Below are 26,900 nucleotides of genomic sequence, written 5' to 3'. Positions count from 1 at the left end.
AAAGCACCCTCGCCAGGAAAGCAATTAAGGACTGTGCAAGTCTGATTACCCTGGTGGCATATGAGCCTTGGAGGATGCCTCCTTGCAAATCCCAGGGCAATGCAGATGAGGAAAAGGTGCAAAGTCTCAGTTAGGATTCCTCTTTGTACTTTAACAGCATCAAAGAAAATATCTATATTGTATTTTTCTTCCCAGTACAATAGGGCCTGTTCTGCTTCATTGTCCATGAAAGATTTCCATTGATTTCTCTAAGACATGGATCAGGATCGTCACCTGAGACCATTCATCCGGCTAGGTGCAATGCCAGGCTTTCTGGTTTGCCTCTTCACGTCATGTTCTACAAAGTTACAGCTTCGTATTTGAGAGAAAACCGCTGCACTGGTATTGAAGAAAGCAATGTGTAGAGTGTAATTAGTCAACACATCCCTCTTTGGTTTTTGCTTACCGGTTGTAGCAACCTTCAGGACTGAAATGCAGCCTACTAAATAAAGGATGATCCCCAAAACACCCCAAAGTGATTTTCTGGTGCTGTCATTTACACCATGTCACTGCCCAAGATGTAGGAGAACTCACAGAGATGCATTAGATATAATTCCCATCCCAGATATTTTATAGCTAAAGCAGAAATTCTCAAACCTAGCCTTAGCTCCCAGTCAAAAGAAACCGTCAGTTATCCAAAAATTCCGTAGATTGTAAAACTGGTTTTAAGGCTTTGCCTTTAGAAGGAAAAGCGAGTCACCTAGGTTAGTTAACACATGGTAACTAACGCAAGGTAAAGCGGGAGAAGTTAGTAAGTTAAGGTCATGCAGGCAGCTAGCAGTCATGCCACTTGCTAATTGATATTAAAACTGTCTTCGCCTCTGAGGGAATAAGTATTGCCCTTGAGCTACCACGTAGTTCCTAACGGGAGGGAAGAGCACACCTCTCTCTCCTAAGGGCACAGCGCAAGGCTCCAGCCTTCCTTACAGCAAGGCGCCTCTTCACTTGGCAATGGAAAACACTTAGAATCCATCTAAATTCCAGCCTGACAATGGTGTTCTGTAAGTGCCAATCAGACTCCGAGAGAAAAGAAACAGGGAGAGAAATTATTTTCTCTGTTGAATCATCTTGTTGCCAGATGCGAGAACCACGAATGAAAATGGCAGCTGAACTTAATTTGCTCTGCTCAGGATGTAGGAAGGTTCATGACTTCTCTCGAGGGCAGAAGGAGCTCAGGGTGGGAAAAAGGAGGTCCTGGAGGAAAAAGTCAGGAACAGCTGGGCATACAGAGAAGCAACGAGTTTAGAATGAAACTTCAGTGCTTGTTCAGTTGCTTCAGCTACCAGGAGGGCCAGACGCTGAATGGGAATGCTTTCTAAGATAGGATCAGAACTGAATAAGAATTAAGCCTCCTCCCCAGAGGCACTTTAACAAGGTGAGGGTGGCTGCCAAGAGCCAAATTTTTAGAGAGTGTCCCTACGTACCTGAAGGGCAGCAGGAAAAACAACTTGAGGAGGAAAGAGGAACATAAATCAGACTAGCAGGGTGGGAAAGGAAGGGGCTGAGTGGACAGGACAGATGAAGTGGGCAAACAAGTAAAGACGTTTACAGAGCCCAGAAGACGAGATGGAAGAATTTTATTAGGCATCATAGGAGACGTGCGAATTGCGTGTGTGAAAGGATGTCTGTGACAGGTTTATAAATGCCTTACAGGAAAATAATGGTGTCATTGCACAGAAGCGCTTCAGGTATGAGAGGCCAGAGAACAGGAAGGGAAAGAAATGTTGTGAACAGTCGTACCAGCATTGCATTTGTCTGAACCACACATCCAAGTGTTTTGTTCCAAAAATCAGGTGAATAGGTCCCTACGTACCCCTAGGATTGTATTACCTTCTAATGGGTCTTCAACTTCTTCCTCTATCTGCTGGAGTGTCCCGTCCTTCATGAGTTTTTCAGTAAAAATATCAGATGGTACCAGCTCTCGGATAATCTCGCCATCATCTTCAGACTTTGCAAGCCATCTTTCACATGGAAATGTGACAGTTTCTGAGCCCTGAAGTAAACATGACAGAGATAATCTCTTCCAAATCACATGAACATGTTAGCATTTCCCCTTTGAAAATACTCTGACATGCGGGCAAAGATTTTCAACTCATGTGTGTATGCATGTGTACATGCATGCAGAACTGAAAAAGTATACGGAGATATATTTCCTCTAGAAAGAGGACATTTGAGATCTCTGAGAAGCAGCACTGAATGTGTAGTGGAGAACAGCATTCCCAATGGCTACATGAGACCGGCTTTATGATCCAGTAGATCTCTGACCTTCCCAGCTTTCAATCTTGCAAATTCTTAATCAGGACTGCACCATTCCTGCTGAAGCCGTGTTTTACTGGGACTCTGCCAGCCCCCTCCAATCCTTATTCGGGCAGCATTCTCTTTGAAGTCAGTAGGGGTTTTTTTTCTGAGTCAATACTTCGAGATTTTGCCCTATAATTCTGTGACTCAAGCTGGTTTCCAGGCAATTCCCATACATGCATTAAGAGGAGAAAAACAGCAATTTAATTTTTGATCTTTTGTTTTGCCTTCACTTTGGTGGAAACAAATATGATTCCTATCATCAAACAAACAAAAACAATAGAACATGTGTTTTCCACTTGGTAAACAAAATCAATCCCAGACTACTCATTAAGAACAGACTCCTGTAAGGCCTCCAAGATGGTAAGATGCAGCCGGCTTTCCGTGAGCTGGGCACCCCAGGCCATGTCTCTGTAAAGGAAGGGGCATGAGCTGTTGTGCAAGCTGCAGAGCCCAAAAGTCTGAATAGAAACAAGAAGTTAGTTTTAAGCTCACAGTAAGTAAATAAAGGGAGAAAAATAAGTCCCTTTCCTTACTGACAACTTCATTGTTTCTCTCCTAAGTAGCACAGGGACTTTCTGCTCTTTCCAGTTCTCTGTGTGCCATTGCTTTCACGTATAGCATACATAGGAATACTGTCCATGTTAATTATTCTCAGGCAATTATGTATCAAACCAATGCAGGGTTCTTTCTTCACTATTTTTAACATTTAAATGATGCAATATTAATACATAGGAGAAAAAGGGAATAGCTCTCACTGCAGGAATACCAAATATTATTATCACTGTGTCCTACTGCCATGGGCTGCCTTGAGCCACCAGATCCTGCTCCCCCTGATGCGGTCACTGGGGAGGGGTGGGTTGTGCAGCTAAGATCAGGGGGGCACTGCAGTCACTGCTAACCTGGAATGAACAGGTCATCCTACACTTCCGCGTGCACAGACCCCGGCCAAGCTGATCTGCAGGAGCTGAACTCCTCCCGGGGGCTCATGTGATCGAGCACCTCGATTCCGCAGCAGAGTCATCCTTCGAACTGGCACAGCCCAAATCTGCAGCTGTCAATAAAACACCATTTCCCTCCTCTCTGCTGCTCCCCGCGGTGCTGCCGTTTAACCCCAGACTTGCAACGTTTAACTCCATAAGGCAGTTTGGAGCGTGACTCGTACAAAACAGTGTCAAACAAAACCAGCAGCACTTTAGATGATTTCAAATATTTTACTCTCAAGTGTTATTTGTGCTGTACAAGCAAAATACAGCACCTAAGGACTGGCCACACCACTGCTTCTGCCTGCTCATTTCTGCACTGGCTGCCTGACCTCACAAACCTGTATTATCTCGCTGTACGCTGAGCCGATGAGCAGCGCTTATCTCCCCACCTAGTCTGGGAAGAGAGGGCTTTCCAGAATGATGCTTCACTTCTGAAACTCTCTCCTCCCTGTAAAGATCCCACTTCAATCCTGTCTCTTGCTGAAGCTTTTAACTGCTCCTAAATGTTCATAACATTGGCTGTACGTGCCATTGATATGAGCACTGTTTATTCGGTAATAGGCTATCTAGGGACTTGAGTGCCAGCACAGTGGGGCGTAATGTGCAGTTACTGCAAGAGTTAATTGTATCATTATTGTTAATCACCATGTCGTTGCTACAGTTTTTATTGGAGTTTCCTTGTTGGTGATTGCATTAATATTTAAGTGACGTAAAGTGCACAGTTTTATGTTACCCATGGTAAAATCCTCTTGCAGCTCCAAACAGAATTTCTTTTATTAGAGTTTGAGTCTGGCCTTAAGCTAGAAGCAGGGTATGATAGTGTGCTAAAAGTCAGTGCTTTGCCCTTCTCCAAGTTGTAACAAATGAAATATAAGTATCAGATATAATTGGCACGCCAAGACAGAGCTTTATTGGCATGCAACAATCCTAGTTTCCTACCCAAGTGCTTTCAATTTAATCTGAAAAGTTACTGACCTCATTTTTCTTTTGCAGCATTACAGATACATCCAGACACATCTTAGCAGTCTAATCAGGTAGCACAGCTTTTAGAAGCATTGGCAGCATATTGCTATCCTGTGGCAGGTCATAATATCCTGCAGCTGATCAGCGGCATCATGCAGTGCTCTGCTTTCTTCTTTTTTTCCCATGCCATAATCAAAAGATCAGCAGAATTGTAAATCTCTCAATTTTTAAAGTTGTTCATGGTTTTCCTCCCTTCCTCTGCTTTCCCAGGTTCCTTACCATGTGCGTTTCAAAGCTGCTGTAATGACTGTAGAGCCATGTAGCCCTAAGACCCTTTCTGGGCTAACAGAAGAGCATGCAAGAGCTTCCAAAAGTGCTCAGTTAATAGTAGGTATAGAAAAAGGCAGGCCACAAGTCTCTTTTCCCTTGATTTTCACACCTTTGTGCATCCCCCTTTTCATCTTCTCTAGCCTATGACCAATAATATCTCCAAAAACAATGTCATCTTGTTCATCAGCCTAATGAACCTGCCCAAGGCAAGGGATGGTCAATACACAGGTAGAGGGTCTGATCACAACTGACTGGCGAAAAGGCGATCACGAGAAACAGGCAAAGGGTATTGGCTGCAAAAAACTTGTACAGGAGGATACAGGCTTAGGCATGATGAGGAGGGTTCAAGGCAGACCTTTGGGCTGATCGTGAGGCAAAGAGAGCAAAACATATCCCGGAGATTTTGAAGGAGAACGTAAGATGAGAAGTAGGTTCACCATAACTGAGCAAGCCATGTTTACACCAACTCTTGATATTGGAAGTCACTTCAGCACAACGCAGACCTGAACACTGAGGTGGAGGTAAGCTGACATCCCTTCAGAATAAGGGGAGAAAGAGCAAGACAGAGGAGAGAGCCCAGGTGTTCCCAAAGACAGCTACTGCTCCAATTCTGAACTGGTCCTGAAGAGGCGATTTTCTTCTGAACTTCCCTGCAACCAGATTCATTCCTGTTCCTACAGCCAGCATCTAAAAGCAGGGCCAAGGAACAGTTTCCTACGTGGACAAGATCAAGATGTCCAGTCTGGCTGCACTGCCTCAATCATGCCAACACGAGCAACCAAAATTCCTAAGACCTATATTGATGGTTTTTAGATGAGTGATTCAGGGACTTGCACTGATAGGCATTTTGCTTGTCTTAATTGTACTGGCTCCCTGCATTTATTCATCCAGAATTAAGGAACTGATGAAATTATTTCTTGTTCATGTTTAGCAACAATACTTTTTATTTCAAAATGGTACACCCATTCCCACTTCCTTCCCTGTGATTGTTCAAAACAAAACTCCACATGAAAATAGGACACTTTGGCCTCTTGTGTCACCCAAACCCACCATTATCTAGATAAATACTCTAAGTTAGCCTTGGGCACTCAGGGATGTCCAGCGACAGTGGTGCAGTGCAGCACAGGGACATCTGCCCAGCCCTGTAATTCTTTAGCTTTATTTGCACAGGAATGGGAACAGACTCAGGAATCTCCCTTCTCAGTCCAGCAAGCAAGTCATGATAACATTGCCTCCAAACCCAGCAGGCAGATCGCTCCTTCATAAAAAAGATAAAGAGTAGTAAAGACCTCCAAAAGGTTGAGGAGCAACACAACTGCTTTGCTTCCATCCACTGACGGGGAAAATTATTCTATTCTAGTCAAGGGGTACTATGAGAACAGCATTTTTTGAAAAGCAGTGATTACAGAGTCTTATAGTCAACATTTGGAGAATAAAACATGGTAATACATGTTTGCTGTCCCCAGATCCCCAAGCTCTAGCAAGTTCATTAGTGAGCATTGTTCTTTAGGGAGTAATTTTTCACTGTTAATCACACTTTGCATAGAGAAGATGCGCGTTGGGAAATGGAAACAGCTGCTAATGGGAAATGTATTTGGGAGTGCTGGGATGTGCAGCCTACCTTTCCATTTGGCAATAGTCTCCGAATCGCCACGCGGTCCAAATGCCATCCGGAATTCAGCCCTTCGCCATTGTGTCCTATGCGAATCTTTTCAATAATGTCACCAACATCCTCCAGCTACAGGAAAAAGGGGAGGGGGGAGAGAGAGAGAGACATGATGGCATGAACAACAGGTGACTTTTGAGACACTCCTTCTTTAGCTTATTTCCTACTTGTCCAGTCAGTATGCAGTCCCAGGGGAGCAATTATTAGCATTGATGCCAGTTATGCCCTAACTTACATTTTAGCTAAAGGGCTTCCCCAAACTTGTGTTCCAAAAAAGCAGAGAATCTTGGTCTACACAACTTACCCACTGTATGAGATAGGTCTGGCTGCACAGAAGCAGCCCTGCACCTCAAGGCTTCTCTGTATGAGTGTGAATGAAGGTAATTTTTTAGAAACAGCAATGCTGCTGCATCTTAAATTGTTCTTTTTATATCCCTTTCCTTTTTAAACACTCTTATAACACTACAAGAATAGCATTGATGTCAAAGTACAATATTAACAGCCTAGAATTTTATATCATCTCTCTCCTGTTCCACCACGGAATCCCAATGCCTTTCCAAGCAAGGCAACAGGATCACTGTCTTATGAAGTGGCTACTGTTTTTTTATGGCTTACCTTATTAATTGAGTAATTTGTTCCTAGTCCATTAGTTTTAAGTCACCTCCATTCCAAAAGCTTGACAAGAAAAAATGGTATTTGCTTCTAAATTAATAGCTTTTGGTTATTTCAGTACAAGCTTTTGTATAGCTGGCCTTTAAAAAAACAAAGCTGTTTTTTTTAAAAAAAAAAGATTTAAAAAAACATTGCAAACTCCTTTGCATGTAGGAGAAGCACACTGGTCTGTCTTTCTGTCCATAGGGACCCAGAGACTTTTTTTTCTTGGAAACATGAGAAAACGGAATATCTCAATTTGTACCACTGGAGACTACTCTCTTCTTCTCTTCCCAACTGACAGGATTGCTCCATACTGAAGCAAAGATGTTAGTAATTCTAGAAGACTCCTCATCTCCTTAAGACTGTCTGCACTACTCAAGGAGCTCATGCTCTGAACAAACCGGGTTTGACTTCGTCAGCCCTGCCCTGACTTTAGGCAGCACAAGATTCATTGCAAAATAATTAAATGATCCAAACTCATTTCTAAAACTCATGCAGGCATGCAAGTATACACTGGGGGAAAGTAATTTTCTCCTCCTTTGTCCTCTCCAAATATTCATCTTTCAATGAGGCTTTTAATCAATATATAGCAATAAAGTGATGCTTGACCAGTAAAGATCCATGTTAAAGGAGCTCTTTACCCTGCTGTAGGCATGTTCAGCAGATCATCACTTGGGAGCATAGCTGAGACCACTGTCTAATTTTTTCCACCTCTTTTGCAAAACCCAAACAGCAGAGGCAGTTAAAAACACTAATACAAATGGGCAATTCTCAGTTTGTGCTTCCTGACAGCCCCAAATTGTTTTTAAGGTCTGTTGAACTCCAAATTATGGCTCTACACAAGTAGGTGAAAGAAGAATATATTTTGCTTCATCCCCATCTCCTGCAGCAAGAGGAACTGGTGAAGAGAGAATGAAGTTTGGGGACAGATTAATATGATGTTATAAATCTGGAGAACAAACGGCATTTTCACTTTCTTCATCTAAGAAAAGTACTGATGCTTCAGATTCTACCAAACCTCAAATAAATCTTACGGAATAAAGAAATAACAATAACGCTCACTTGAAGATTTATACCTATGGATTAATGCAACCTCTATTATGAACAACTGTGTGGAAACTCCACCAAAATAAGTCTTATTCCTTGTTTTCAAGAAGTCACACTGGGGAAGTATTTTATGATTCAATACTGTATAACAACAATGTGGGCTGGAAGCATCTGAACTTGTTAAGAAGTTTAGTTTAAAATGTGCCTTCAGCTACAAAAACAAACCAAACTCAAAGCCACATAGAGGTTGTAAGGTCCTCTGTGAAGTCAGTGTTGGTGTAGCAGCCAGGGAGGGAAGGGAAGGGCATGGAGCAGTACCAAAAGGATAGGGCAGAGCAGGACTGCCTATATTTTTGCCCCTCACAGATTCTCAGCAATAAGAATATGTTATGAATAGAAACAAGCTCATTTATTGATGCACACTGATTTACTATTTGCACAGAGTTGGGCAAACACTCCAGGAAATACTTGATAAGGTCTTTCCAAAAGTTAGCCTCGGGTATTCAAAAATCACGTTGTCTGTAGCAAAGTAATGGTCTCTTTGCCCAAAGATACAGCATGGTGCTTAGGCTTCCACAGAGTTAAAATAAATGAACAGACCATCCACCCCAAATGATGTGCTAGGTAAGTAGTGAGCACCATGGACCAGCCCCTCCAACATGATCTGCTGACATAAAAGTATGAAATGTTGCAAAGGGACCCTAAACAGAAGGAAGCTAGTTTCAGCGATACTACAAGCATTTGGTTCCTGTTACCTTTCGAAGTATGGCAAACTGGAAAAGAAGGCAGATACGTGAGCAATTAAGAGTGATAAGGAGAGGCACACATATTAGACCTGGCGTGCATGGAGACAGATACCCTCTCTTTACCAAGCATGGCCTAGGAAATAGAAGATGTAAAGACCTTCCAAAGCGGCTCTCAACTTGATCTGGAAGCACAAGCCTCCATGTCCATGCATTGGTACACATCAGCTCCATGATAAAATTGCACCAGCCTTTACAAGGCTCAGCGTGGAGTCGGGCTACAGGAACACTGCATGTTGGTACCTCTGAGCTGCTACAAACTGGAGGTCAGTGAGAAAAGATTCAATCCAGTCCATAGTAAGTCTGTTGAAGAACAGAATTTTGAACCCACATTCTTCAAGTAAAAGAGCTGAATAGGTTTCCCTAAAAGTGGAAAAGTTCCCACTTCATTTTCTCTTCTTAATCCCCTTCGGGCAACCTAAGATGAAAGCAGGCATCTTTGATCTTACCTCCACAATGAACTGATTCACCGAGTTCCTTTCAAAATACATCCTTTGCTCCCTCTTGTTAAGGCACAGGGATTTCTGCTGAGTGCAGATCCCATCGGTTCCGTACAGAACAATGAAGACATCGGCATCTGTGCCAGCTCCGAAGATATCACTGGTGTAGACCGTGATCTCATAAGGAACAACTGATTTAGGGAATAGCAGAAAATTAAAACAAACCAACAGAAGTTAGTGAGCAGCATACCAATGCTCCTAAGAAAAAATTACTGGAACAAAATGTGGATTAGAAAACTCAACAGTTAAAGAGGACAGGGTCGGAATCACACACTTGTGGTCATTTAGTTAGCGAGCTGGTTAGTGCTATTAGAATCCAGAGCAATTTCCTTTAACCCTATTAAGGCCAACTGACCTTGATGTATGTTCATTTACTGAGATTTTGGAGTCAATGACATGATCAGAAAGCACTCGATATATTTATACCTGCCATCTAAAGTTATTGAAACAGGATTTACTCCAACAGCTCAAGCCTTAAAGTAAAACACAAATTCACAGATTCTTTGAGCAGCTAGGTAGATGGATGAAGTTAAGCCAGCTGAAGGCAGTATATAAATAGTCAAGATAGCCTAACTGACAAAAGATCTCCTATTATTTTTCTTATTAAACAAGTTACAAAGATCACTCATAAGGAAGAGAAATAAAACCCTCCACCGCCCACTCTGATCTAGTTTTCTCTTTGCACCACCTTCTCCGTAACACCAAGGCAAACAGGTTAAATTACTGCCAGGTCAACGGTGAATGCAGAACAGCAAGAATCAAGCCCCTAAATATTTCCTTATTCTGTTCCCCTGGTTTCTCCAGAACATCCCATGACCACAAAATCTGATGCCTCCTTTTGTTCTGCCTTCACAGCTTCTCGCTCCTGGGTCCTGCTGGAGCATGACTCAGAGCTGCTCAGGAATAAGACTGAGCCAGAAGTACAATGGGGCTCTGTTCCTGGCTGTGCTACAGATTTGCTGAATATCCTCAGTTTCCAAGGTGAGATGGTGTGTAGCCGACAGAGTAAGAAACCTATGTTCAGATGTCTGAACAGCAAATAGGTGTGTCCATCTCCAGCTGTCATCAATTAAATCAATGCAGTCTGAAGAAAGAATAAGAGAAGAAATGCAGGGATCTTCCTCAAGGTTAGCTGAATTATTCTCCAAATCACCCTCTATGAACGAAACATGATCGATGATAATTGGAACTCAGATGCTCCACTGCTGCAAGGACATGTAAAATCAGGAGTGCCATTTGGCAAACTGAACCCTGTTCCAATCTCCCAATTTCAGGAAGGATTTCAATCCTTTCTGAAATCTACAGACAGGAAATACCAGGTAAGGCTTGGGCACCACTGATTACCTGCAGGGACGACTTCTGCCATCAGCAGACACGATCCCTGGAGTCCACACCACTACCCATGAGCACAGCCTTCATCACCCAGCGCTATCACCAGGATTCACTCCTGGCTATCCCTCTCCCACCCACCACCCACCCAACTTCCACCACTTCCCATCCCTCGCCACAGTCTTCTCAGCCTCTTGTCGGCTGCATCCTCCTACGCTGCAGTGACTTCAATCATCTTTGCTATTTACACCACGCCGCTTTGTGCTCTATTTCAGATTCAGCATCTCTGTCAGGGTAGACAGAAGGTTTCTGGAACTGTATCTGTTGCTGTTGGAGTAACTCTGGTTATGCATATCAGAGACTAATCATTCATTAAAAAACCAGGCTCTCTAAATATGGCTTTCGGGAGAATAGAGATGAAGAAGCTTTCCTCTACAGTCAGCCTGGAGGTACTTAATATTCCTTCTGCTTCTGCCCAACCCAATGAAATCTGTTCTGCTGTGCTGCAAGTAAACTGGAATAGTTTCTCCGGTATGCCCGGGGTGGGGGGTGGGGGGGAAGAAAATCCTGGAGACCAAAAATCACATGCAACATATTATGAATTTAAAATTATCTTCGCTTATCTTCTCTGCTGAGGTCTGTGGTACTTGCTCTTGTTGCTTGAATACTAACATCAGCTTAGAACTGAATCAGCAACGAGGCACCATAACAAGGTCACAAGCAGCGTAACTTCCAGCTGTCAGACGCCCATTTCATTTACACGGCACTTTTAAAGTTGTATCCCCACAGGGATGATTTTAATTGGGCTGCCTATGACACGTTTTCATCATTTGTTCGGGGTGAAACAATTCTGTCACGAGTCATCATAAAACAAATCAAACTGGTTTAGTTACCTCTGGCAAACTGAAACCCCCAGGTTAATAATTAGGAAGCCAGAATGTGGTAAATAGCACAGTGGGAATGGTTTAAATGGTGAAACAGCCAGAATTGACACTGAGCCTGGTGTGACCTTTTTGCCGGAGAGGCCTGACCATTTCCAAAGGCTGAATGTGGACTGCTGGTAAAAATCAGGTTTACAGAAGATGCCAGGAACATTTACCTCACTGTAATATGCAGGGGCATTAATAAACTATATAGTCAACTTTACATCAAAATATATATTGACTGTGATAACATGGAAAAACCTGACGAGAAGCATGTACAAGGGCTCTGAGTTATATTCACTCCCATGTACGTGTTCATTGCATCTACCTGCTGATTTATTTTTTTCAGATAGAAAGACTTTTATGTCTTCCAGTTGATTGACAAAAGTGAGGAAGGAAGCAAAAAGTATCCATTCTTCTGCTCCAGTCAGTTTAGGTAAAGAAAGTAAGACATGAGAAATCAAAAACAGCTTGGTCGAAGCATGGGGAAGGCACAAAGAGATGACATTTGCAGATCCTTGGAGAAGGAGGATGATTTTAGCTTACAGACTACAGGATATAGGGATTTGGATGTTGGAGGGTCAGTCAGGCAGCATGAAGGTGACCTTCAACATGAACCACGGCGTTAACAGTAAAAAAGAAGGAGCCAAAGCAGCTAATAAGTCTTCTATGTTGTTATTCTTACAACTTCTTATGAAGAAGGAAACTGAAGAAGGATCAGAGAGATTGGGCAGCTCTAACTTTTGATGTCTAAATAAGGGACTGCAGGAGGTAAGGCTTTTGATACCGTCAATGCATACGATGAGGGATGCAGTGAGGTGGGAGCCAGCTTTGGTGTGAACAACATATCACTTGTTCAGAGTGACCTAGGAAGCACCTGGCAGGGCAGGGGGTGGAGATCAGTTGTGAGGTTCCAAACCTCACCCCTCATCATCATGGCACATAAGAATGAAGGGAAAAGGCAATTTTGATAGTCCCCTGAAGGTGGACCAGGGAATAGTTGTTGACAACTTAAAAAGAAGCAGATCAGGGAGGGATAAGTCAAATACAGCCCCAGGGCTGTGAGTTCCCTGCACACAGTCAACAATGCGGATGTGAAAAGGGAGAGGGCTACAAAATAAGCAAAATAATGTTTCCAGTCATTTATTTCAAGAAAGCCATGTTATCTGATCCTTGATGTTCTGGAGACAGGAAAAGAAGTTGCCCGAATAGAAGAGTTTGAGGTGCCATAGCAGACTTGAAGACCATAAACTCCGTACTCAGGAGAAGGGTTTACTCCAACCGTTAATTTAGAGGGGAGTGAATGAAGAAGTAAGGAAAAATTGGAGAATGCTAAAAGAGGCAGACTGGTGCAACACTATCAGAAAAGCTCCACACTGAAGAAACTCTGGAAGAGGGTCTTCCAATGAGAGAGGGCTGTGCAATGCCAAAGGCACAAGGGAACCAAGGCTTGGAAGCAAGACCAAAGTGCCTGCTTAGACAAGAGAAACACTAGTATTAGAATGGAGCAAGATGAAAGGGAAACCAAAGGCAAGGAGGACAGCTTGGAATGGGCTGAGGGCTTGGAGATGGCAAGGCAAGAAGGAGCAAAAAGATAATCATCTACAGTTGCGTGGCTTCTAATGACTCTCTGATTTGGCAAATACAGGACATGTTAGTCTGGAGCACCCAGAGGAGCTTTCTTGTAGTAAGTGGAATAGATGGCACGTGATCTATTTATAGATTTTTCAAAGCCAGTTCAAGGCAGAAGCCAAGCCTGTAAAACTGCATGAGCTACTGAGATTTTATCTCCAATAATGATGGGTGTATCCTGAGGAAATGGCATTCTGCTCACATGGGTTATACTCTGTTGTCTGCAGTTCTGCAGGGAAGATAATTCTCTCAATGGCTCCATCATCCTCCGATTTATCCAGCCAACGGCCACAAGGGAACCTCAAGCACTGTCCCAGTGATGGAGCATCAATCTCCACCCATTCGAGAAACCAGCCAGTGGAATTACCTGTGGTTGGAGAGATAACAGCAAATAACCCACAAAGCCTTCACAGACAACAGCAATGAATCATTGCATTCCAGACCTCTGCGAAATAAATCATCCTCTCTTTTGCAAATGGAAAAATAGAGTAGATACCATAAAGATCATGGCAAGCGATTGTCCAGGTTTGAGCTAACATGCTTTACATTTCTATATGCCTCAGGTTAAACATGTGCATGTGGTAGTGCTAATTACTCCATCACTTGGATTAATTTGCCTTTGTAATAAGACAGAGGAGTTATCAACAAACATGTCCCTTGGTGCCCCATAGGGAAGGAATCCATGTATCCTTCCACAGCTTCCCTTGTTTGTAGTGGAGACACAGCCACACCTGAAAAGCAGCCAAGACCTGATGATCAAAACAACAAAAATATTGATAAAGAAATTAAACAAGTCTACAGAGGTGTGTGACAAGAAAAAATACAAGGTTTGGTGATGTATGAGAAATCTCTCTAAAGACGTCGCTGCAAAACTACAGAGCCTTTTGCACAGAGAGAGGTTGCAAAGCCACCTGCGAGTTGCCACAACCATGCTCTGATTGCCATAGCCGTGTGGATGGAGTTAGCTTAGAGACAGAAGCAGCCACAGTGACAACAAGGATCTGTCACCAAAAGGTAAACTACATTTGGGGTCTTGGAGGCAGGTTATTTTATAAAGCAATGTGCCTAACACACTAGAAACACTACATGAAGGAGCAGGTGATCTTACCTTTATTGTCATGGCCTATCTTGATTTTTTTCAGGTCTCCAATGTCCACAGACTCCACTGTAAACTCATCTACCTTCCCACGCTCAAATTTGTTCTTGTTAATCTTTGAGGCCTTTAGGCTGACTATCCCTGTTGTGGCGATGCAAAAGGACATTGTTCAGCATGAGAAATAAATCCTCTGGGAATGTCTACAGTGGAATGAGGGAAGTGGCTAAAATGTAAAAAATGGCTTTTCATCTCAAGATCTGAGCTTTGTCCCTCCCTCTGAACCCAAATCCATATCAAGACCCAAAACACACAGAATTCCTTTCCCGAGCGGTCCTCTGGCAGCGCGGCAGGGACAATGCTGTTGTGCCGTGTTCACAGCTAAAAAGCTTGGTCCTACCCATCAGTTCCCTGTCCCTCGCACAGGCAGCCAAGTCACTGCACACGCAGCTCAGCTGCTTCCAGGAGGATTTGCTCATCAGTTGATTAAATACTTCTGGGCCACTCAAAGAGGCGGAGGAGAGCTGGATTTCAGGCACATGCTGATTCATTGCTGAGGGAAGCAAATCACTCACTGCATTCACTACCCAGTAATGTAGTCCCAGTCAACTGTGCTGCACCTATAATTGAAATTAAAGCCTTTGGATCAGCAGCTGGTGCAAATCAGCATCACAAAGTTCAACAGTGATTTACAGCAGCTGGTGGTATGCTCCTAGTTATCACAATGTGTGCGGAGACGTCAAGTTGCACCCAAAAGGAGTGAGGGGCAGGTATTGGGGAAACAAAAGGAAACCATGACCTGTCTATTCAGACATCCAGCAGCGAGGTGCTATCCTTTTCCACTGCCTGAAGCCATACCTGTATCGTCTTTACTTCCATAGAGAGTGATGAAGACGTTTGCATCTGTCCCAGCATTTTTCTTGTCCCCGGTTTTCACTTTCACTGTGTATGTGGTTGATTTAGCTGTCGAATAAAACATCATAATGTAAGAGTGTGAAGTCCGAGCAGGAATTAACTCTACTTTTCATTACATATGTGTGCTTGGTTTGGGTTCTGTTTTGACTGATCACAGCCATGTTGTAATCCCTAATTCCTGCCATATACTGTGGTAGTTCCTGGGGTGAGCTGGGCTGTCTGGTTGCAGGGTCTTCTACTGCTCCAGTCATTCAGTACATTGTCTGCGTATCTACAGATAAGAAATTTGCTCCAGCCTTCCCATTTGCCCCCTGGGAATCACCAAGGCTCTTCCAAACTGCCTCTGCCTATACTATTTCATTTTAAAAAAAACACATCCCCCCACTTTATTCCATTAGCACCAAATAATATATGTGTATCTAACATATACCAGAAGGTATGTGCACTTCGACATAGTTCATATTCACGAACACACCCTTCACAATCACATCATTAGGGAGGTTTCTACTGCGCCATCATCTAGCAAGCACAGTGAACTCATAAAAAACATGGAAAAGTCTAATATAGCCTTCAGTGCACTGCAATAACCTACTCAAGATTTCTGAAATGGAACCTTTCCTTCGTTTCAGACACACGTTTCCAAGATGCAGCTCAGCCAGCAGGTCCTCCTGAACCGAAGAACTAAACTATTTGTGGAAATTTGTTGGATACACAATTTGTGGAAATTATTCATGTATTCACAAGCATCTGAGAGGGAAGTTAGGGAGAGTTTAGGACCTTTCCCTGGCAGCGAAGCCAGTGACATTGCCATCTTGCAGCATCAGGCCCAGGAACGTGTCATTGCTCTGTGGTTACCGTGCAGAATTATGGACGAGAGAGGCAAAGTTATTTTGGAGGACAACGAGCACAAGCAGCAAGATGGACAGTGAAATAAATTTAGGTCCCTTCCCTTTTTCTGGTCATGTTCGCTCTCTGCTCAGTTTTGTGTTGAAATATTTAACCATTCCAACCCACAATGTGAAACAGCTGGGATTTATGCCTTAGACTTTAGCAATAAGCATGGATTTCAGTTGAGAGATGGCAACTGGACATGCTATCCATCTTCCTAGCTTTCTCACTTTGGGTCCAACCTTGCAAGATGATCAAATCACCTAAAAATTAGGAGTATCCGCTCCTTGCTGGCTGACACACGCTTCACACTTCATTCACACACAAAAACTCCGTGGCTGGGGCAGAATTACTCACAGCCCAGCAAACACTAACCGCTAATGCCCTTAGCAATGCTAATCACTTGGTTCCTTTTCAACCCCATACTGGAAGAAATACAAGGCTAACATAAACCTTTCTGTTCCAGGCCCAGCGTTGCAAGAGACTGGCCATCATTTTCCGAATCTTTCTTTACAAATGCTTCATCCACTGGGACCAGCTCCCTGACAATCTGACCGTCATCTTCCTCAACTGCTAACCACCGCTGGCATGGAAAATAATACCTACAAGAATGACAGCAGCACCCAGCACTTACACAGGACTTCACAGGCTTTAATAACAAAAATAAGCACAGATTAGAGGCTACTTAAATAAAACAAAATTACTCAAAACTGAACAATGCATCTGTATTCATCTTTGAGCCTTGTTATTGTTTGTGTGAGCTAAATCCATGAATAGGTTAGTGAGCGCTTACTGAAAAGTGCTGCTTCTGAGCTGTTAGTCCCGTATGATTAATTTCTTCTAGTTTTCACTCCCAGAAGTAGCTAAATAACTCAAGGGAACCTCCGGTCTCCCCAACATCTGATGTTTATGAAGAGGGGACCTATCCTGAGGTCCTTATAAGCACTCCCACCCACCTGAGCATTGTGCAACTTTTAAGTGTGTAACTTCAAGCACTTTCCAGCTCACAGGTGAGCCTGCATTTCAGGTTTCTAACAGCCTAGGCTTTGCTAACCCCTCTGACTGGGAAAATCGTGGGACTCTGCTTAGACCGGGACTTGCTTTTGGCCCAGATCTTTGCATTAGGTACAAAAAACAAATGAAATGTCTTCTGGAGCAGAGCCTTGAAAGGAAACTTATAAGTTCAGGCTCTGCAAAGGGACCTCTTCAGGATAGAGAGTTCCTCCCTGGGGAAACGAAGCTGAGGTTTCCTTCCAAACACCACTGGCTTCCTAATTGCAGGGATGCTGGGACAGCAAAACCCTGCACTGAGGTACCCCAGAACAGCCCCACGCTCAGTACAGCAGCACAGTCACCATCACAAGGCTCCCAAAGGATGCCTGCTCCCTGTGAGGTCGTGAGTAGCTACAACGATGCCCTTCTGCATCTCCTTTGCCTTCCCACAGCTCTGCAGGCTCCTGAGAACGTGCCCCCTTTTCTGACTGTATGAAAAGGGTGCAACAGGCTGCTCACGTGGTGCTCTCCTTGAGGTCAACAATCTCTACCCTCTCCAGGAACCAGCTTGGGCTAGCACCAGAGTTATCGTGGCGGATCCGCAGCTTCTTCAGCTCACCCAGGTCAATGGCTTTGATGGTGAACACATCCACCTGCACAGGAGGCAAGAGACAAATGACTGTGCATCCCAGAAAGCAGAAAAGAAAGGCAGTAAATGGCCAAGGGTAACTTTTTTCCCATTAAAACAAAAGCTGTTGGCAAGTCCCCCTTGTATTCTTTGGGTGGGTGTACTAAAATAAGCACAGAGCTGTGAGCTCTCCCATTAACGCTCATGCTTGGCTTCTACAAGGCAGTAACAGCCATGGAGCTGCACAATCCTTCACTCCTTTCTTTACCTCATCCCAATTTCAGCTCCCTCTAGGTTTATCTCATCTCTCCTAAATCCCGTTCCTTTCAGGCTTAATATTTTCCCCCACATTGAACCTGGAACTGGACACAAACATTTTGACTCCACAGAAACTCTCCTGTGCACTTCCATGTGCTTTATTTCAAACTGCAGCATTCCTTCTTTTTGTCATTTATGACAATGAAGAGGCTCATTTATTAGCCATCTTAGTGTGACACGATGGTCCTTGTTAACATAATACTTTAAACATCTTAATGTGATGAACTTGTTGGTAGACATTGGGTTTCTACTCCCAAGAGCAGAGCACGTTACATTTGCAGCTTGGAGCTCTCCTAATAGCACGAAGAACCATGTGCAGGTTGCAGTTTCACTGGTGCCAAGCTCATAAATCACAGTTAACAGCTTATTTAACAACCTTAGGCTCTTTTTTGTGATTACAAGTTTTCCACAGCTGCTTATTGTTTCCGTAATTTTTCGTTATTCAACTTGAACAATTCCTGGCTATAATAGTAGCTTGTTGATTGGTCATAAACATTTTTATGGCAAATATTCAATCTACAAGAGAGGTTGTTTAATTGGATTGGCTTATAATGTAATTATAGCACACCATGTAGTATTGCTTTTATTCCCCGACTGGTTGAGTAGAACATACAGAATCTTATTTTCAATCTAAATACTGACATACTTGAGCTGCCTCACAAATACTCTCTAATATTAATTTAAAGTTTGTGGTTTTCAGGTATTCCTGGCAGGAAGTATATTACCAGAACACTTGCAGGAAGCAGATGCAAAAGGTGACTCTGATGTATAACTGCTGTTCAGCTTTATTATTCAAATTAATTTCCCCTGGAAAATGTTTTGAGGTGTTTTGCTTTAAATAATATATTTCAGAAATAAAATACACCTGAGCTTTAAGCTGAAAGAAGAACCCAAGCCTTGCAGAGAAGATACTGTAACGAATGGCCAGCATGATAACCGAGAGAGCTCTGACAGCCTTCTGCTCGCTTGAGTGAGTTGAATTCATTCATTACCTGGCCCTTTTCAAACTTGTTGAAGTTATTTGACCTTTTCAGCTGGCGCTCACCCGTGTCTCCTCTTTCTATGCCATAGATGCTCAAGAAGACATTAGCATCTGTCCCAGCCCCGGACACATTCCCAGTGAGAACACGGACTTCGTACGTATTCTCTGCAAGTAAAAGTGCAAAGGCAGATCAGGAGGAGCCCAGAAAGAGCCATATTTTGTCAGACCCATGGCTCACCACGAAAAGATGTAGCCCAAAATTGCTGGCACAGTCAGCTTTAAGGAAGATTTTGCCTGGAGTTTATTTGCATCTGTCTTAAAACAAAAGCAGCTCCATCTTTCTCTAGTTCTTGTCATTAACCGTGTGAACACTTACAGCCTGCCAAACTCCCAGCCACAGCAGTAACTTGTGGCACTCACAACCCAAGTGCCCCCGACAAGCCCTGGAGAATCCTATAGAAGTCCTTTAGGATACTCCCATTTCAGCCTTCCTGCTCCATCCTCTGCCTTAGTTTAACCACCATCCTCTTCCTCCCCAGAGCTGATCAACCAAACCGCAGCGCAAGCTACACAACAGGCCTGGGGCAATGGGATAGCTGGGGAGCCAGAAATCGTCCTGCAAAGCACCGCAGTGTGGTTATCGTCCTTCATGCAACTGCTGCGGCCACACACACATGCACCTTCCCCCTGGTATTTACCCTCCAGGTCAGATTCTCCATCAGGTATCAGCTCCACCACAAGCTCCTTATCTCCTTCGTCTCTAGCCAACCAGCGGTGTGCCACAAACATATAGACATCCATGACTTCTTCCACCTTGGTTTCCTCTTCTTCCTCCTCATCAGACTTCTTTTTCTTCTTATTATTTTTATCAGGCTCCTTTGCCTTCACGGTAAGCCGCTTCAGCGTGACACTTTCCAGGAACCAGCCATCCCCGATGCCTGTCCCATCGTGGCCTATCCGAATCTTATAAATCTTGCCGACATCTGCAGCCTCTCTCTGCCATCAAGGGAAAGCCAGCACCCAGGAGGATATGAGACAACTTCATAAAATGCGTTCTTAAAAGTGAGGAGCATCACCCAAAACATCTAAGCAAGTATAAGATCAATTTTTTTTATGCAGGTTTACCTTTATTTTTTCCTTCCTGTTTTATTCTTTCATACTTTCCATTACCAAATCCCACCTGAACAGACAGAGCTGCAGGAACTCAGAGCAACCACGGCAAGGATAGGATATAGATCCTATATATCCTAATATATATATATATTTAGGATATATAGGATATAGAACCTATATATCCTAAATATAGAATCCATATTTATTGGGCTCCCTACTTCTCCATTGCTCTCCTCACCAGTATTGTCTCCATGTTGGCATTAAAGGTGAGTATGCCAAAATACCATACTGATTTTTTACAGATTTTCAGTGCCTGCAATCTTTTTTTAGATGAATCATAAGATACATTTAATACTTAGGAGGAGACATGAACCAAGCAAGAAGCAATAGTGCTATAGCGAAAAGGCGATAAACTTGGGCTCATATAACCTCATCTCTGACACAGATGTGGGCTTGGGCTGCCCTTCTCCCTTCCCACCTGGAAAATTAGAAAGTATTTTCTCACTTTGCTGTAGTGTGCAGAGAGGATACTCTCATTAGAGGATCTATCATTAGTGGTTACAACGCATCAGTGGCAGAAGGCTGTCAGTAAGGAGATTTCCATCTCTCTAGCCAATACAGAAGATACAAAATCTTTTTGGTTTAGATTATGTGTCCAGATTACTACCTAATAAAATTAGAGAGTTTTTACTCCATGCAATCTTCCCATAACCAATGACTTGTTCCTGATGATTGCTTATGCTGTTAGGTAGTGTTTATGTTATAAAACTTGCAAACATTTGCTTCAGGCTGAAATCTGGAAACTTAGCATAGAAGGTTGCAGTCTAGAAGCATTTTTTTTTTTTCGATAGTAGATTAAAACAAAATCAATTGCACACAAGATGCTTGTCAGAAAACTAAAATTGATCGAGCTGTCCTGGCATAAAGAATGTGTCTTTTCTTACACTGCTGTAAGTTTACATTTGTTATAATCATCCTGCACGCCCTGTCCCTAACTGATGGCATTTCCTATTAGCACATAGCTCACAGAATCTTATTCTCACCCATATCTTTCTGTAAATATTCGTATAATGAAAGAGATAGAGGATCTGTCTATTAATGCTTCAGAGCTTCTGCCTTGTGTGCTTTTTAAAAAAAGTCACAGAAAATGGGCAGAACTTTCAAGTCTGGCAATAAACATCTGAGAGAGGATATAAGTGTGGCTGTGTAAACAGAACATTGTACATATGGCTTTGTTATAAATGTGATATTGGCTAATAGCTTTTACTCATAAATCTTGGAAAGTTTATTTCCTTTAAAATCAGAGGAACCTAATCTTAAAATCATAGAGTCTTTAAAAAGCAAACGTTTATAAGGTGCTAGTCATCTTAAATCCCGAAGAACTCATTAAAAATAGATAAATATCACTAGCTCCATTCTATAAAGCAATAAACTGAGGCAGGAGAAGGCGAAGTGAACTCATAAATGCCTGTTACAGAACTGAGGTAAAGCTGTGGCTAAAGGCACCTCCATGGCCAGTGACAATGGGAAGGGTACCCCAGTCTTGATGGCTCAGGGGAGCTCCCACAACTAGCTCCAGGTAGGTGCTTAACTGTGATGAGATGGATCCCACCTCTATGGGACTGCAATTCCACAAGGAGACCCAGGCACCACCTTGTGCTGAGCCTTGTGCTGTGGTCACATGGGACAGATGTGCCTTAAATTCTGCTTCCACCTGTACGCTGTGCTTTACTATCCAGATATTGGTGCTTCCTGAGGTTCCTTTGACACAGAAGGATGTGGCTCTGAGATGCCCTGGTGGCACGTCCTTTCCTTGCTCTAACCCCACATCAGGGCAAAAACTAAGACCCTTCCTCTCCCCAAGACCTTGGTTTCTCTGGACAGAAAACCCAAGCAAGCAAGCCAGAAAAGGACAGCATTTGAGCACAGCCAGACCACACTCCAGAGAGGATGTTCGACCACACTGCGGTGCACGCCCGCTGCCCAGCCTTGTCAGCTCAGGACCTCTTGCTGGATTAGCCAGCTCCTGGCTCACCGTGCCTGAGGCTTTTCACCCCTGCAAATACTCTGTGTACTGCCTCATTGTTCCGAAAGAGGCATGGATTCTGCAGTGTAAACCCAAATGCTAGCCAGACCGAGAGCTGGAAGATTTTGCTGTACACCTTGGGCACTGTGACTGTGCAGTTCTCACTGGACTAGTGCTACAGGCAGTAAAATCCACAGGGCACTCACACATCCACAGGAATTACAACAGCAAAACTCTGCAGGGCTGGGCTGACAACATGTACCTGTGGTTAATGGCATGTGTGCCCACAGGTAAAGCCAGGATTCCTTACATTCTGCGTGGGGTTTCTTCTTCCCCAACTAGATAAAGGGACAATAAAACGTGGTCAGGACCAAAATGTAAGTTTAAGGTTTTTTGAGATCTAACACGAATATCTCCTATTGAAAGTATAGGTAAACAAGTGCTGCTATTAGACCATATTCTTGCATGACACCTTTGCTACCAGTCCCTCAGAAGACAAAAGTCACTTCACAAAACATAAAACTTCCCAAAAGCAATACAAAACTTCCCAAAAATACGGATACAGGACAGCAGATATGAACAGACCTGGCAATTTTATTTTAAAAATCTATTGTTTTGTACGATTGGGCCAATTATTCTGTTGATATCTGAGTTTTGGCTGGTCATTTCTTTCCCCTCATAGAAGCGGCAACGACTGCCTTCATCATACCTTGAAAATGTCTGTGGCTCCCCGTTCAAAGTTGTTTGATCTATTTGCTAAGATGATCAACTCCGTTTTGCCAGTCTCACCATAAATCTGCATGAAGACTTTGGCGTTGGTGCCTGCAGCCCGCACGTCTCCAGTAACCACAGACACCTCGTAGTTTATCACTAGTCCAAAAATAAAGCAATCAAGTCAGCATGGAAGCTCAGATAACAGCATTCCCAAGGGCTCAGGTTCAAAATTAAATTACCTTGTCTTAACAAACAGCCACGTAGCCAACCATTTGCACTTACACAAACCAAATATGAGATACCACAACTTGTCACTAAGGACTAAATGAATAGTTTTCCTTTTGCATGTTTTAAGGCAGTGTCAGAGGGTTGCAAAATAGAGCCTTAAAAGGGAATTTCATTTCAGTATTAACTACAGAGTGGCTAAATTATCTCCTTAATGTAATACAAGGGAGGGAATTACACAGAGAAGAGGAAAACCACAGCATCCTTTCTCAGGATCCCAAGGCAAATTTTAACTATCGCCTTAAAAGAAAATGAATCTACTGATAAAAGTCAAATAGCCAGTAGGGGTTTGGTCCCTATTGATCAAACAACTGCCCCCTTCCGTGCAATGGGGTAATACGGGCAGGATGGGACAGGTGCTGGTGCAGGACTGGGGCAGTGAGGCGTGTAAACGTGAGAAAAGCAGAACCCACTGATACTGCAATGAAAAGGCACAGCACCTAGTGCTGTGTTACACTGCCCAGGACATAAAGTTTCCATACAATCTCAGGAAATGGAGATGGAGAACTTGGTAATGTTCTTCCAACTGTTTTAGAAAACAAATCAGAATATTTTATTTTCCTCATCAACGTAAGCTCTTTAGGAGAGGGACTTTCTGGTTTTGGTGTCTGACAGTGGTGTCCTGGTCCTTAGGAAGGCTAGTAACACAAATTTAGCACTAGATATAAAACAGCACACACTTCTCAATGCATCTCCTCTTACATTTCTCAATAGGCAGAATCTCACTTGGGTAGACCTCCACCTCCACCCTGCCATCAGCCTCATCTTTGTCGAGCCATCGGTTGCAGGGGAACATGTACTGCCTTCCCTGGACTGGAACTGTGATCTGGACGCTGGCCAGGAACCAGCCAGACCGGAGACCCACGTTATCATGTCCAATCAGTATTCGGTTGATCTTCGAAAAAGCAAACAAAAACCGAAAGGGCAGGGAAAAAAAAACCCAAAACAACAAAAAAAAAAACCCCACAACAACAATCCAACAGAATTTATTTAATATGTAAAAATCTCCCTCCCTGGCACCCTGTTCATGTAAAAAAATTATAGATGTATTTAACTATAAGCTTAAAACAGACTTCACATGCCTGTACGCTAGACGGCCGATGCGATAGTCTATACAAAATGTATTTCTTAATATCCAATGTAAAGGTCAGGCATTCTTACACCACATTCCGTCCTGAGTGTTCTATTGATTCTGAATTCAGACACTTGCGTGAAGTGCAGAGCCACCTGCAATTAGTTCTTACCTTCCCAATATCCATCATATCTAGAGTAAATTCATCCACTCGACCACGTTCAAAATAATTGCCTAGATCATTATCAGAGACTAAGAGAGGCTCTTTGCCGGACTCTGCTTTTTCACCGTAGAGTTTGATGAAAACTTTGGAGTCTGAGCTGGCACCAGGGATATCTCCCGTCTTCACGCTGATGTGATAACTGACATCTAAAGCGAGATCAATGTACAAAACACAGACACTGAGTGGCATCTCCAGTGCTCGGCCAGGCAATTGGCTTCTAACAGATATAGGGGAGGAGGGCTCCAGCTACAGACACAGAGAGGGCTTTGCTCACCCTTTGTGCATCCAGCATCTCAGGGACACACTGGATAAGCTGCTACACCTTGGAATTATTCACCAAAATGTAAGAGATGCAACAGTTACACTAATAAGCAAAAAATATTCCGCACTCCTCAAGCAGAAAATATTCTGCACTCCTCCATCTCACTGTTAGATGATTACCAAGCCATAAAAATGAACTTAGGCAAGCAAGGAGATTTCACTTTATTTATACTTACAATATAATTCAATAGCTTTGGCATTTTATCTAAAACAAAACAAAAAGCATCTCAACCTGAGCTCCGCAAGTGCTGTTTTCTATAGAAAATTGTAGTGTTGGAGCCCTGGTTCTCCAGAAGAGGACAATGTAATCTTTTTCATGATTTTCTTCTGGGGACATGTTATTCAACAGAATTGACTTTACTAAAGGAGCGGCAATTCAAAATCTTTCAAAGAAAGCTATACAAGAAAGCAATTCTTAATCAAATCATGACATTAAAAATCAAAGTTCCTTTCGACATATATAATGTTGGGATTATTGTCTTTTATGTAAATTAATCTCATTGATAAAATGGGATTCAAGGGTCAGAGGCATTTCCGCCCCCCCTCCCCATCCCCCACCCCGAGTGACCTACTGCAGCTTATTGCATAAGAATGGCCAAAAAAGGCCAGTAGAATTGCTGTGAACTGATATGAATATAAGTAGAATAAAGCAAGTAAATATGTGTATACACAGGCCAAACACAGACCTTCTTTTTTTTCCAAGCTAAACTCACTTTTTAGCATTGGTGACTCCCCAGCAGGCACTAATTCTCGGACAATCTGACCATCATCCTCATTTTTGTCAAGCCATCTGGTTTAAAAACAGAAGTAAGTTATCTCTGAACAATTAGGACCTATTAGACCTTGCAAATTTAGGCTGGCTCCACATATAGTAAGAATCAACACCATTGTCAAAAAGATGTTTTTACAGGGCTCTGTATCTCTGTTAACTTTGCAGGAGCTTGGCCAGACCCTACGGCAGCCACACTTCAAACCTCCGTTTTTCCAAGAAAAGAGATCATGAGAGCCCTGCTTGCAGCAGTAAACATCTGCTGTGGTGTCCATCTGCCTGGAAAGCATGAATGCCATACCACAAGTTGCTCCTGTAAATGGGCGGTCTCAGTCTTTTGAAAGCATTGACCTTCACTGAGCAGAAGTACTTGCAGCTTTTACTGCTAGCTGCCTTGATTACAACCTTTATGGCACCTAAGTTACTAAACCTCCCCTTTATTTTAGTGTTTTTCATGATAATCTCTATCATTACTTTTCCCTTCCTTACAGGTAAGTATATAACCCTTTTCTCTCCACCAGGAAAGGGATGAATTACATCGTTCCCATTTTCAGGGCTGGATACGTGGAGGCATCTGGCATCAGCCAAAGGAAGGATTTCCTTTGTTTCTCAGCATTAGCCTAAATGATCCAACTAGACTAATTAAGAAGAAGAGCCGGGCACAAAGCAAAATGCCGGATGATTTCAAGGGAAAAAAATCTGAAAGGAAAACGGAGGGGAACCGATTGCTAATCTGGTAACCTTCACAGCTGCTCCTTCAGCCTTGGAGGTGAAGGAATGAGAGCCTCAGCCCCGTCATACACCACACAGCCTCCACTGTACCGCAGCAGCCAAGGGCCTGGCAGGGGTTTCTCACTTTCCACTTCAACCCCAGACTGCTGCAGCACTGGGGATACTGCTGTAAGCATCTGCTTAGGGTCAGGTTTCCCACTGTGGTGCACCTGGGCCATTTCAGTCTCCAAACATCATGTCGTGAGAGCAGCCACAGTTCCTGGAAAGCCCAGGTACACAGCTATCTGCAGCAGCGTCTTTTGCAGTTAAAATTACGCCTTAAAACCAGCGGGGATGAGCGAAGGACAAGTGAGCTAGTTCTGGCAGGTCATGCAAGGTATTTAAATTGCTATAATAATTCCCAGAACTAGAAAAAGAAAAACAAATTCCTAGAAACTGTTTCTTTTTCAGAGGCAGCCACGCAGCTGTGTGAATGACACCAGATCACAGAAGACCTGCTTCTGCACAAACACATGCAGCGCAGATGTGCTGCCAGCTTCCCGCAGCGTCGCCGTGCCACGTGTTCTCTCCTTGGCTGACCCTCACACCAGAAAGAAGGGGAGCTCGTTTCCCATTTGTTTCCATCTTTGATTTTGCTGATGATCCAGCACACAAGGAA

General features: G+C 43.2%; 1 protein-coding gene across 1 annotated transcript in view; it reads right to left on the bottom strand.

Annotated features, from left to right (window-relative positions):
* Positions 1 to 26,900, bottom strand: part of LOXHD1 (lipoxygenase homology PLAT domains 1) — a 143,629-nt gene that overhangs the window by 51,416 nt on the left and 65,313 nt on the right. Inside the window, exons 15-28 of the mRNA XM_055699300.1 lie at positions 25,455 to 25,531; positions 24,370 to 24,566; positions 23,828 to 24,020; positions 22,836 to 22,996; positions 19,686 to 19,983; positions 18,998 to 19,152; positions 17,579 to 17,712; positions 16,520 to 16,668; positions 15,122 to 15,226; positions 14,279 to 14,407; positions 13,373 to 13,537; positions 9,236 to 9,417; positions 6,238 to 6,354; positions 1,870 to 2,032 (exon numbers count right to left, since the gene is read on the bottom strand). Of these exons, the coding sequence (XP_055555275.1) occupies positions 1,870 to 2,032; positions 6,238 to 6,354; positions 9,236 to 9,417; positions 13,373 to 13,537; positions 14,279 to 14,407; positions 15,122 to 15,226; positions 16,520 to 16,668; positions 17,579 to 17,712; positions 18,998 to 19,152; positions 19,686 to 19,983; positions 22,836 to 22,996; positions 23,828 to 24,020; positions 24,370 to 24,566; positions 25,455 to 25,531 (2,225 nt within the window). The remainder of the gene's footprint in view (positions 1 to 1,869; positions 2,033 to 6,237; positions 6,355 to 9,235; positions 9,418 to 13,372; positions 13,538 to 14,278; positions 14,408 to 15,121; positions 15,227 to 16,519; positions 16,669 to 17,578; positions 17,713 to 18,997; positions 19,153 to 19,685; positions 19,984 to 22,835; positions 22,997 to 23,827; positions 24,021 to 24,369; positions 24,567 to 25,454; positions 25,532 to 26,900) is intronic.

The sequence above is a fragment of the Falco cherrug genome, chromosome Z, assembly GCF_023634085.1.
Source record: "Falco cherrug isolate bFalChe1 chromosome Z, bFalChe1.pri, whole genome shotgun sequence".
NCBI classification, from domain to species: domain Eukaryota; kingdom Metazoa; phylum Chordata; class Aves; order Falconiformes; family Falconidae; genus Falco; species Falco cherrug.
This window is presented reverse-complemented; position numbering and strand designations above follow the sequence as displayed.